This window comes from Lupinus angustifolius, chromosome LG02 (assembly GCF_001865875.1).
Source record: "Lupinus angustifolius cultivar Tanjil chromosome LG02, LupAngTanjil_v1.0, whole genome shotgun sequence".
NCBI classification, from domain to species: domain Eukaryota; kingdom Viridiplantae; phylum Streptophyta; class Magnoliopsida; order Fabales; family Fabaceae; genus Lupinus; species Lupinus angustifolius.
This window is the reverse complement of record NC_032010.1, coordinates 8,806,457-8,819,832: the sequence shown is the minus strand read 5'-3', so window position 1 is coordinate 8,819,832 and position 13,376 is coordinate 8,806,457. Positions and strand designations below refer to the sequence as shown.

Genomic DNA, 13,376 nt, shown 5'->3' with positions numbered 1-13,376 from the left:
ACTCTATTCTCTAAACTTGTTATTTCACCTAAGTAATGTGTACAAGAAGGGTCCAAAGGATTGAATCGTAATTGAAGATGTTGTATACTAAACTGAATGAATAATTCAACAGGAAGAAGACAATAGGAGAAACTGAGTACAGCAATATTTTCAACAGTATTAGAGTTTCTAAAAATGAGTTAACTACTAAATTATAGTGATCAATGTATGAAAAAGTAAAGAGGTAAAGAAATGAATCAATCACCCTTTTCTATACCAATACCAATATATAAAGGGAAAACTTGGGAGAGGTTTATCCTTTTTTGTCATTGATTTTAACTTTTCCTTATAAAGAATTAATGGACAAAAAGGCAATTTATTGACATAATGATAGTTGTTTTAGGGAATGCCATGGTACCAGATGAGGAGGCAAATGATAAAAAGGTTGTACATGTTACCAATGAGGGTGTTTTGGGCATAGAAGAGGACTGTGTTGTGAAAGAAAGCAATTCTAGCCAATGAGTAAACAATGGTTAAAGGGAAAACGTTGCTTCCTCACTCCTCAATTTCCAAAACTAAATTCAAATTAGCCAATGATTTTTCCTGTCTTTCTTCTTCTTCTAAGACTATTAAATGCTGGAAGCATAACTCTTATTCTTTATCTAGTGGCACTGAGGAAAAGAAATGATTCAATCCAATCACATAATGACTCAGAGATTAACAAAGTTGAGGGTATCAAAACAATTCTTAAAATGCCAAAACTTGTCCTATATTGCATTAACAACCAACAGGTAACAAGTAGCAGAGAATAATGTTTAATCCTAGGCTAACTAACAACAACTTATTAAACATTCTTCCTAGGCTAACTAACAACAACTAATCATGGTTATAATCATACTCTTTATAGCCATGATGCAATGGAGAGCCATCCTCATCAAGGTGAAGTAGGGCGAAACATTCCTCACAAAAGAAACAAGGGTTTTTTGGCGTCCATTTGTCATCCACTGTCACCTTTGTAGCTCTGAATATATTGCAAACACTACATTTCTGAAAAATCAACTTCCGTTGAAAAGTGGTTATTGGATAAACAGCCCGATTATGCATATCATCAGGATGAAGTAACCTCATATCTCGTATTACTAAGGTATGGTTGCAGTCACCCTGCAGATACAGGCAGAGAAGAAGAAGAAAGCCATATCGTCAAGTTCTAACAACTTAAAGCAAAACTGCACACGTAAAACTTACTGTTATAAATAAGAAAACACCATGTCAACCTGGATTCAGATAGCCAGGGGTAGGCGATATGAAAATATCATCCAACCTAGTTGGGACTCCACAAATGCGATGCATTTTACCTTCACTACGGCTTAAAAAAACCATATCTCCTTTTAATTTATATATCATTCATTGATGATTTGATGGCCTTGTGCTCTACTTAAACCAACTTGCAATTCACTGACCTTATTTTAACAAAAGTTTAATTGGAAATTGTAACCGTCACAAATAAGTGCAGATAAATAGATATTGGCTTTAGAAATTCTTCCACCATCAACCCTAGAAAAGAACTTGCATATATTATCTCCCTTGTGTCACTGCTAATCCACCTATGAATAGTCACCATTTACAGAAATTTTCTTTCTTCTCCAAAAAACTGACAACCTACGTATAGCATCAGTCTTGGAGGCTAAATCATGTTATTTCAAGTTACCCCTCTTAACTTGAAAGCATTATATTGTTGTGAAGTTACACAACCTCTGTGAAACTTTCCCGTCATTTACCACACCTAGTTTTGTGAGCAATGACCTCCTTGAAAGCATAATAAGAAAAATAAAAAAATACGAAGAAGTCAACAGCCAAATAATAATTCAGACACAATAAGAAATTACCTGATGACAATAGAGGTATCCAGCACCAAGTCGAATTCGTAAGTCACAAAAATGTATCTTGTGCATCTCCCCCGACGTGAAGTGAGGCAAGTCTGGTGCAGATACTTCTCCCATGATTGATTTTTGTTTCTGCTGTACTTCCCCATTCATAATATACTCCCATTTCTTTTGTGCCTCATCCTTGGAGTTTTGAAGCCAATCCAGTATAGGTCTGGAATAGTCAATAGCAGACGGATCCCTCAAATCATTGTAGAATACATCCTGTAAAGAAGTCACTTCTTGTCAGATTAAATGAAGAAATAATCACATTATTACAAGAGCAGATAAAGATACTTACTTCAATGAGAAAATAACCAGAAGGGTCGTTCTGCTCAGCTTTTTGCATCACATGGTCCATTGAGCAATAGATCTTGTCCCTTAAAGCACTAAGAGTTTGTCCTCCAAGAACTAACAACTCCTGGGTCTACCAAAACAAAAAGCAGAGAGGTCCAACTTGTTACCTATTTTATGGTTGATCAGAAATTGGATACTGAATTTTGTTGTCATTAAATCAGCATGGCACTGGATACCTTGACACGCTTTCGAACATTATGGTAAACCTCAACAGATAAAACAACCTCTGGATGCAGCACAGGTATCTGTTCCTGAAGGTTCACTGTGTTGACCTGCTAAACATCAAACCAGAAGAGTAGCTAGGAATATAAACATGAAGGGGGATGCATACAAACTCAGTTTTGCTTTTAACATATCTTTATAATTATAGCATTAATATTGAGCAAATCCTGGAACAAATATAATAGATTGAATACTGAGGAAACCCAGGAAGTACCACTATCAGCTTTGCTATCATTCAACAAAATGATAAAAACAACTTAAGATAGAAGGATGAGGGTGGCCCAATGCACAAGACTCCCATCTATGAGGTCTGGGGAGGGTAGATGTACACAACCTTAACCCCCACAAGTGGAGAGGCTGTTACCAAGATCTGAACCTGTGCCCTCTTGGCCACTAAGCAACAACCTTACTGTTGTGCTGCGGCTCATCCTCCAACTTAAGATAGTAGTGAAATGGATAAAATTTGTAACAATATAAAAAAGACTAAAATGTACCAATAAAAGGAACCCTTAATTTAATGCCAATTTGATTTCTAATGGTCTTAAATAATTTTAGTTGGCTGTAAAGTTCCCCACATTGTAAAGTTCTCCAACAGATAGAGGAATAAAGTGTAGCAAGACAAAAAGCCAAAATTTTAGAAGGCGTCATATAAGATGATACAGCTTAAATAATTTTTGAAGTTGAAGCAGGCAATTTTATATGCAGTAATAATCAGATGAGAATAAGAATGCAACCTTTCTAATGGAACTCGTAGACCTAAGGGATCTCATCCTTTCAACTCTTGTAGAACTTTGAGCTGATTCAGTGATCTTGCAAGAAGGACTAAACCACAAAGACAAGATACCTGAAATCAGATATTATATAGAAAATGGAATAATCACATAAATATTCATAATACGAACTTAAATGAATTAAGTCTGACTGCCTCCTTGTCTTCTTCCTGCTTATGTTTAATTCTCACAATTTGCTCCACCTTTTCTAGACAACCACTCTGGAAAATTGCATGAGAGACTGGATATTAAAGAGAAATATTTGATGTTCATACTTAACTTAAAACATGCTTTAGGATTTTTTTAATTTGTGGTAAAAATAATTAATGATTTTGTTTACTCTGCACATAGGTTGAATTATATCTGATCTGGTGACATATATTGATTCTTTGGTCTGAGTTATTTGTAGAGACCGAGAATGGTGAATCACTATTAGATGATGGAAATGAGTTTCACACAAAATTATAGCTAGGAATGGGCATGGTTTTGTCTCGCATGAAAAATCAATGTTTTGGTTTTCCGAAACCAAACTAGTTGTAGTTCTAAAACAGGTTTCAGAACCAGTTTTAGGGATTTTAGAACCAGACCATTCTCAAAACCAGCTAATAAGGAATTCGCTCTAGACATAATTTCAGAATCCATTTCCAAAACCGTTTTGAAAATCTAATTGAGATGCTTTGTTAAAATAATGTTGTCATGCATAAGAATTTATCTATTTCTATCTACATGGTCCTAACCATTAAACTATATCTGATGCAGTGCACCAGAATGGAATCATGTTAAAATAAAGCTTAAAGCCATTTTCGATCATTGAACTGCATCTCAGGTAGTGGAACTAAAATAATTAGTCACAGCATTATCTGATGTTCACAACTTGGCACCAACCATATTATACATAACACCATTTAAATTGCGGACCGCATCAACTGACGCAGCTGCAATATTGCGGTTTTGCGGTGACCACCGCAATATACTGCAATTGTGGTGTGACTCCGAATTACAGTGATGCGGCTGCATTGGACCGCATTTGAACAGCATCAAACCACATCGAATTCAAAAATATTTTTTAATAACAAAATAATTCACACCGCAGTCAGTGCAATCTGCATCGCAACGGCCGCAATGACCATACTCGCGGTAAACACAACAGTCACCGCAATTTTCAAACACTGATAACAACACAAATAAAGTTCAATAAAATTTATTGTTCAAGAGGAATATGAAATGAAACATAATGAGTTATTTAAGGAGTTAGAAATACTTGAAGAATGGCATTATTTGATCCTTTTCTCTTTCTCTTTCTTCTTGAGTTCTTGTCATTGGATTGGTCCAAAAGTGGTGGGTGATTTTCGTTGTTCTCCCTATCATGAAAGAGTTGCTTCAAAGTCATATCCATTAAGTCATGGTCTGTGAAGACTTTAAGGTCATGAACCGAGAGATCATCATGATGATGATGATTAAGTAGTTCTTGGTCTAGATCCTGAAGTAGATAGAGAAGAGAAGAGTGAAAATGGTTGAGGGTAGTGGAAGGAGAAAGCATGTTAGGAATATAAATGGGTCCACCCCTTGGAATTGAGACATCACATTCACTTGAATCTGGAATTGAAGACTCTATTGCACCCTCTTCCTCCATTTAGATAGATACACAGTTAGGAATTAGGGTTTGAAAATCCAACAATTATATGCATAACACAGCGAAGTTATGAGTATGGAGGTTGCACAGAAAACAGAACATGTTTTTGTGTATATTAATCCTTGAACAAGACGAGAATACAACAATAAAGGCACATAGGTTTCAGAAGATGGTTTCTACAGTGTTTGGTGCTTTTGTGATTTCAGAAGATGATTTATTGCACGTCTGTGTTGGGATTTTATTGTGTTTGTTGATATGAGTTTTGTTGGTAATATTTGAAGAGAAAAGAAAAGGAATGTATACTAATAAATGAATAGCTGAGCATGTGCGGATTGTGCATTATTATACTAATGAGAAAAAAAACAAGACAAAAACAACATTGTCCTAATTTGACTTCTAACCAAATCCTAATGCTTTTTTTTTTCTTTTGTATCTTAGCTACTCTTTATCTCTAAATTGAACCCTTAAGATTTATATTATTAGATTAATAGGACATTATATTAAAATAATGTATGAGGAGGATAAATGTTGAAGATAAAAATATATACACATTGTATCATCAATATTTCATTATTATTATTAACATTTAAAAAAAATCATATGAATGATTGATGATAAAATAAATGGGTATAAATCTTTATATTATTGATGCGCAGATATTATTGTGAATGAAAAGCATGGAAAAGAAAATATAGCTACCTGGATTGTGGATAATACCCGTAATGGGTCACATTCGAATGTGTTGGAGGCCAAGGTCTGTTGAGTCCACATAGGGGCCCATAGCGGAGAATAAGAAGAATAAGAATAAGGGCAAGATACAAACAACATCGAAAGAATCAGAGAGATTGAGAAGAAGAATGGCGTCAAGTGGAGCAGTGCCGTTTTGGAGAGCAGCAGGGATGACATACATAACATATTCAAACATATGTGCTAATTTGGTTAGAAATTGTCTCAAAGAACCTCTCAAATCTCAATCTATTAACCGTGAGAAGGTTCATTTCTCCTTTTCCAAATGGGTCGATGGAAAGCCTCAAAACCCAAGTATCTCTCTCTCTCTCTCTCTCTGTCTTTTTATTAATATTGCATCTTGATCTACATCATTATTGGATTGCACAATGTTTCTTATTACCCTCTAATTTGATCTGTTTTGTTCTGATTACTTTTTCACTTGTTTTTTCATCAGCTATTCGTTCAGACACCCCTAATTGATTTCGGATCATTGGAACCTTTGCTTCCGCTCTTTATCACTCCTTTGTGTTTTTATGTCTATGCCATTTTGGATTAGCATGCCTAATCTTGTAATAATTTTACTTTAAACTACTTATGCTTTAAGCTCCTTTTCATATGAGAATCTTCACCAACTAAGTTTAGTTGGGTCATAGATTTATTGAATAAGTTCATTTAGCAACATTCATTCCTATTCCTAAGATAAACTTAAATATGTGTTGTAACAAGGGAATTCAATGCTTGCATGTTTGATGCAGTATCAATCTCAAACATGACATTTGGATCACATTTGAGGATGCATCAATATATAAAGCAAAGTTAAAATAAAAAATAGACCAAAATTCTCCGGGGCTCATTCAATAATGAATGATGATACCAACAAGACATTGATCTAGTGGTGTAAGGTCCCGTTACATCCTAGAAAGAGGTCTTCAATTCTTGGGAGGGATAGCTACACATCCTGAAAGATATTAATTGTTTAGACATAGAGTCAGTAGATATCATTGATAGTACCTAAAAATAATGAATGATGATGGAACAGTAAGTGAGATTATGCTAATTGGCACTTGAAATTTGTTATCTATATTTTGTATTGCCCAGTCACTATTCATGTCAATTGTCAAATTGTAGGATGCAAAAATATTTGTATGCATAATGCCCCACACACAGTTTCTGGTGCATCATGTGTAATTGCCCCCACAGGCAAATGGCACTATTGCATATATTGCATATTTATAGTTACCCAATTGCCAACTGGGAAGGTTTTTCCTTTATACAAGAGAAAAGTGTGACCATGTCCAATTCAACAGTAAAACTCACTTTCATGGACTAGGAAGCACTAGTAACTAGTGATGAAATTGAACCCAACAAAGTGGGAATGAATATTAGCCACTTCATCATTGGAGAGTTTGTTCTGTCTAGGAAGCCCATTACTCAATTACATAGCTGCCTTAATACATAGTTTGGCTGAGGGATTTTTCACTATCAGACCTGGATAAATGGTTAGTTGAGTTTCTGAGGCAAAACAAGAGAAATCTCTCAACCCATTGTTGCAAATCTGATGCATGCCTCCTCTGGTATGATCCCAAAGAACTGGATATCAAGTTGCTCTATTCATTCATGGCAGAACCCATAATACTTTTCCAGAATGATTATATGTATAGATACAGTAATACAACAGTTAAAACTTAATTTTACAGGAAGATCTCAACCATAACTTATTATCCTCTAGATTTATTCTTAACCCACTTTTCATTTTTCCTACACGGTGGAAGTCTCATGCACCGAACTGTGTCCTCTTTTTATCAGTACAAATATAATCAACTACTCAATAAGACACTCAAAGGGTAATTTGATGCATGGTCAAAAAGGGTAAAAATATGTTGTAATGAGTATGGTAATGGTAGTGGAATAGGGAAGCATGGCTATTGTGATATACTTATTTCTTCACATCCTATTTAATTTGTGCAGTGATATTATAGTAAGCACCACTGCACCACCATAATATGTTATGCCAAATGCTACAAATTTAAAGAACTAAAAAAATGTCACAGCTAGCAGTAGATTTAGACAATGTTAATCTTGCTTAATATATCAAAAGCTTCTTGCCAACAATAATAACACCAATCAATTACAAGAGACAAACAACAATCATAACAATATCAAGTATTTATGTAAAGCTATAAACACAGGTTGAAACAATGGTATTGGCTAAAGGGCAAAACTAGTAGCAGATAAGTTCGCACTACTGGCTGATTTTGTTTCCAGCGACTTTTATTCTCAATCATCCCATACATATCCTCAAAATAGATAGTACATACTTTTGTTGTCCACTAAAATACCACTATAGCTATCATATATAAAAACATATCAAGATACACTGAAGTGCAAATGCACTTTATACAGTAACAAAATACAAATTTGCCAAAACTTATGTTCTTTTTCTCTCTCTTTTCAATCAATGGCTATTTTACTTTTATAAAGTTCACTGATTCAAATCCATGTAGCAATTAGAGCTTGAGAAATACAAACTCCTCAATGGCAGGAACAGCTCCTATCTTATCTAGAGCCTCTTTGTTTGGTTCTTCATCCACACCAATAGCCATAATAGCCTTTTTCCTAAGGGATGTCCTTCCCACACTCATGAAGCTCACATTCACATTTTCTTCACCCAATATATTGCCAACATGACCAATCATTCCTGGCTGATCTAACTGTCTGCATAAAATAAGGTTCCCTTCTAAGCTCACATCAACTCCAAAAGACCCTACACATGTGAGGTGTGGTACCCCATACTTCACTTTTCCTTCAATGCTTATTTGACCACCCTCTGAGACAGCACTAGCAAATTTGGACTCCACATTTGATATTTGTACCTGCAATAATGTTTTATGTTACACCAATTATGGAACACATTTGCTAACACTTTGAACTTTTTGATGTGATTAAATCTATAGAAAAGATAAAAGTGAGATATAAACAAATAGATGTATACTACAACTAGGTCATAAGCTACCTGAAAGCTACCTTATAAGCCAGGAGGTGAAAGATGATAAGCTAGCTAATTGGATCAAAACTGTTTGGTGATATGGATGATAGGTGTAAAATGACATAAACCCTTATACGAGCTTATCAAATATAGGGGTTTATGTCGTTATAAGCCCGTTTTTGATAAGATAAGAGTTGTTATTAAGTAGCTTATCAAATACGAGCTTTATTATAAGCTCGAATTGAAATAAGTCCTTTTACTAAACACCATCATATAGCTTATTTTTAGTTTAAATAAGTTAGTTGAGGAGACACAGTGGATATCAAATACAACATTGAAAAGTAAAATAACAGAAGTGTTGTACCTGGATTGAGTCAACAGGTTGCTCAGGAGATGAATCAACAACTACCCTTTCCTCACTTATGCGAATTCCTTTTTGCTTGGCAGTGAAATCAGCATTCACTAGGTTGATAATTGAATTTGATATTGGTTCAATGATACCTTTAGTGATCATGGCTCTTAGAAGTCTAGTGTCCAAGTCATCAGGGTCCCTTGCTGATCTATAAACTACTTTCACTGATTTGATTCCGCTTCCTCCGGACACCAACTGTACAGCTAGCCTACCTAACTTCTCAGCTAGCAACACATATGGAGCAAGTTCTGATAGCACCTGATCCCAACAACACCAAACTAGTTATGTTATTTCTCAAACAATTTTGTACATCACCTTATGCTGTTTATTACTATGCCATGTAATGAAAATGATTGTCATAAGGACTAAATTAAAATGATTATCATTTATAGGAACAAAGAATATACAATGTTTACCTCAGGAGCAACCATTGGAGCATTGACAGCAGTTGCTGAAAGTTCACCATTCAATGCTCCAACCACAGCCTCTGCTATTTCAATAGCTACACCCTCCTGATGAGTCAATATTGAACTTGGTAAGAAGAAGAAGAAGAAGAAGATGCTATATGTTAAAGAACAGAATTAGTTTATTGAAAATAGGGGCTAAAAGAAAAACAAACCTGTGCTTCTTTTGTGCTAGCTCCAAGATGAGGTGTCACAGTCACATTCTCATGTTGCACTAGTTTACTGTCTTTGGATGGAGGCTCCTCAGTGAAGACATCAAGAGCTGCCTGCTCCATATGCAAATTGTAACAAAAACTTAGTCATTTGAGATACATATTAAGGTTATATTTGGATATTTAAGGATAGGTGGAACATAATGGAAAACAGAACAAAGTTACAACAGCAATGTTTTGATATTGTAGGATGGAATGGAGTGAATAATAAGTCAGTATCTGCAATCCTACTTTAAACAATTTAATCCAATGGAGCCTACTATTATTCCATTTCAATCCCCTCCATTCAATCAGTCCAAACATATTCTAGATAACACAAAGACTCTAAATTGCAATCCACAACCGTAATTGCAGTAGGAGTTTTTGCAGTCTCCAAAACTGCATTCTCTGCATTTTATATAACAATGTAGACAACTGAATGAGAAAACAGTAATAACTAAACAAAAATTGGAGTAAAAGGGGTTAACCTGAGCAACAATGCCACTATCAAGGGCTTTGACTAATGCATCTTCATCAATGACTCCTCCTCTAGCAACATTGACAATGCGAACTCCCTTCTTCATCTTTGCGAAAGTGTCATCATTGAGTATCTTATTAGTAGTTGGAGTGAGTGGCATATGGAGTGAGATGAAATCTGCAGTGGTGATGGCTTGATCAAAGGACACTAATTCGACACCAATAGCGCGTGCTCTATCAGCTGGAGCATAAGGGTCATGTGAAATCACATTCATGCCTAACCCTTTTGCGCGCCTTGCTACTTCAGATCCAACTTTTCCAAATCCCATCACTGCTAATGTCTTCCCAACCATAGAAACTCCTACATACTTGCTTCTTTGCCATTTTCCTGCAAAATTGTATCATCTTTGTCAATAAATTCACTCTCCACACATATTCAAAGGAGAGCAATAAACAGTAATAGTAGTAGAAATTGGGTATTTATTATCCTCTATTTTAATCCTTAGGCCACTTTAACAAGTTTCTCTCATGTGGTAAATTACAAAGTTATAGTTTTGTTGTTGAGTCTTTAGGTTTCTTATGCCACTTTAAAGCAAATCAATTCTCAACCTTTTACTGCTATAATTTTTCTAAACATTTTATCCCTTAATAAGTATATTAATTGTCATCTGCAAGCATTGTGAACCGAAAAGTAAAGAAATTTTTCTCTCAAAAATGTCCTATAAACACTGATAAGTTATGGTAGAGTATGGTCCCTAACAATTTTGACCAAGATCTTAAACAGTACCTAGCATTGGTTGTAGTTAGGTGATTATTAATGACTCTTGTTGATCAATGTCTGGTTACTACCTTAATCAAGGAATCAAAATATGAAAACATTTTTATGGAAACCACAAATTTATAAGATTTTAAATCATTAACTTAGATTCCAATTGAATAAAGATAATATGAATCTGATCTGAATTTTCACATAGAGACAGATAAAAGGGGTTACCAGATTTGATGGAGGCATCAGCCTGAGAAATATTCCGGGCCATGGCCGCGAGGAGAGCTATGCCATGCTCGGCGGCGGCGATGGTGTTGGCAGTGGGAGCATTAACAACAAGGCAACCAAACTCAGTAGCAGCTTGCAGATCCACATTGTCAATCCCAACACCTGCTCTTCCAACAACTTTCAACCTCCCTTTCCCTGCTTCAAACACCTCTCTTGTCACCTGCAACAAACACAAACATCTATCAAACATGTTCGGCCTTTGATGATTCATAAGAACCCTTTAGTCAGGACCTTGACATTATGACATTCACATACAATAAAAGAAGAGATCGAAGAATACCCCGTTCCATCAAACACGTTCTTATATTATAACTACAGATTTCTACAAAAGAATATATGTGAATACAAACAAGAGTGTGTTGTTGTTTGTTACCTTTGTCCCACTTCTCACAATCAATGCATCACATGCTGATATCTTTGTGCATAGATCTTGTTGTGAAAGGTCATAAACACATTCAACATTGCCATAACTACGTAAAACTTGAAGTCCTGCTTCTCCAAGTTTCTCGGAGACCAAGATGGTTGGTTTCGAAACCAAACTTCCAACATCCTTGGAGATGTTGGAAGCTCCTAAGACATCATTGGTTTGTGTTGGTTTAACTGTTTTCAAAACATTGTTGACCACAAAGGAACGTTTTTTTTTAGAAAGAGAGAGGATAATAGGATTGGTGTTGAATGAAACAAGAGAAGTCTTTATGGTGGGCTTTGAAATAGAAGAGGAAGATGAGGAGAATACAGGTTTGGTCAAAGTAGAGGTTGCCATGGACATGGATGCTTTCTTTCTTTCTTTTAGTTTGCTTAGTTAGATCTATCTCTCAATGTTCTTGTTTTGTTTCTCAAAAGCTGAAGGAGGAGGAGGGGTCTTTTATTATGACTAGGGAACAATTTTCATTCACACAAGACTTGGCTATATATATTGGACGACAATCTTGCTGTACCAAATTATATTCTGAGCCATCTGGAGGATCAATGGAAACATATTTATCTAAATTAAAATAATTAAATGTTTATTATTATTTATATTTTTCTTTTAATATTATTGATCTAATACTTAACATATTAGTTGAGACAACATATCTTTATATATATATATATAGTTGGGTTGGGATGTTAAAAAAGGGAGATGTTTCTTAGACTCAACATTCAGTTTTATCATGGGAAGATATTAATCCTAACTGTAATTTATGTGAAAAATAGGGGTTGAGATATCAGATGATATTCATTTAAGTAATGAATACTCATGGCAAAGTTTTTTAAATTTATTTTTGTCCAATCACAATGCCTAAGGTTGAGATTTTGTTTAAAGAGAACTAAACTTTGTATTTTAAACCACACAACCAACATTGATATTTATGCCAATTGTTTGAAGAATTAAATGACTACTTTTTTGTTAAAAATAATTGTGGTGGGTGGGTAAGAATTCTTCAATTCATAGAAAAGTGATTATGGAATATGGATGGTGAACATTGAGCTTAGGCACTAAACTACTTCATTTACGGAATATTTAATTTATTCTCCATAAAGCTGCTGCTTCTTACAAAACAAGAAAATAATGTATCTGAATTGGCTCTACAAATATGGTTTTCCACTCATCATAAATTAGTAACATGTCCTATATTCAAGTTCCTCTATTTCATAAATTGTGGTATACATTCAATAATCAATTCAGTAAACTCACCTCAATATTTTTACCTATTTTGAGTTGATTTTTGGAGAATTATGAAAGATATTTGTGAGATGACAATTAAGTCTTCTCTCTTTCTTCTCATACAAAACTCAACTCGAATACGAACTCTAAGTGTTAATGACCATCCTAATGGGTAAGACAACATAATTTTTCTTCTTTCAAGAATATAATATACAAGAATTAATTAGTCACTATTGATTTGTAAATATTTATTATAAAATCAACATATAATTAAAACTCATAATTTGATACCATCATCATGAAAACACCATAAAAAATCCCCTCGTTCAAACATTAGTGAGAGATGCCTTATTTTTGTTAATGACAAACAACTTTGGGCATAATCAGTGTCCATGCTATAAAAAAGTAAATAGTAGGGTCAGCAATAGACCAATCCAAAACTTAAATAAAATATCTCCATTCATCTAATTTTTTCAGGGTTGGTGAGATGAGAGTGTATTATTTATAGTTTGAACTAGGGAGGAACAATGAC

At 34.7% G+C, this 13,376-nt stretch overlaps 2 protein-coding genes across 6 annotated transcripts; both read right to left on the bottom strand.

Annotated features, from left to right (window-relative positions):
* LOC109335155 (snRNA-activating protein complex subunit) lies at positions 668-5,132 on the bottom strand. 3 transcript variants are annotated; one of them, XM_019571246.1, is made up of 7 exons: positions 4,512-5,123; positions 3,383-3,471; positions 3,215-3,302; positions 2,435-2,533; positions 2,203-2,328; positions 1,866-2,126; positions 668-1,140 (listed from the first exon to the last, which is right to left on the bottom strand). In XM_019571246.1, the coding sequence occupies exons 1-7, from the start codon at positions 4,881-4,883 to the stop codon at positions 856-858; spliced, it is 1,320 nt and encodes a 439-aa protein (XP_019426791.1). In that variant the 5' UTR covers positions 4,884-5,123; the 3' UTR covers positions 668-855. The 3 variants fall into 3 exon arrangements, with proteins under 3 accessions (XP_019426791.1, XP_019426800.1, XP_019426809.1); XM_019571255.1 differs by having other exon boundaries at positions 2,435-2,530; positions 4,512-5,122; XM_019571264.1 differs by lacking the exon at positions 668-1,140 and adding an exon at positions 1,258-1,785 and having other exon boundaries at positions 4,512-5,132.
* On the bottom strand, positions 7,763-12,076 carry LOC109335139 (D-3-phosphoglycerate dehydrogenase 2, chloroplastic-like). Of its 3 annotated transcripts, none has more exons than XR_002106181.1 (8): positions 11,570-12,076; positions 11,137-11,356; positions 10,154-10,530; positions 9,630-9,740; positions 9,427-9,522; positions 8,963-9,268; positions 8,060-8,485; positions 7,763-8,019 (listed from the first exon to the last, which is right to left on the bottom strand). XR_002106181.1 is itself a non-coding variant. In XM_019571228.1 (7 exons), exons 1-7 carry the CDS (start codon positions 11,963-11,965, stop codon positions 8,120-8,122), a joined length of 1,872 nt encoding a protein of 623 aa, XP_019426773.1. In that variant the 5' UTR covers positions 11,966-12,076; the 3' UTR covers positions 7,763-8,119. The 3 variants fall into 3 exon arrangements, 1 of the variants encoding a protein (XP_019426773.1); XR_002106180.1 differs by having other exon boundaries at positions 7,763-8,004; XM_019571228.1 differs by having other exon boundaries at positions 7,763-8,485.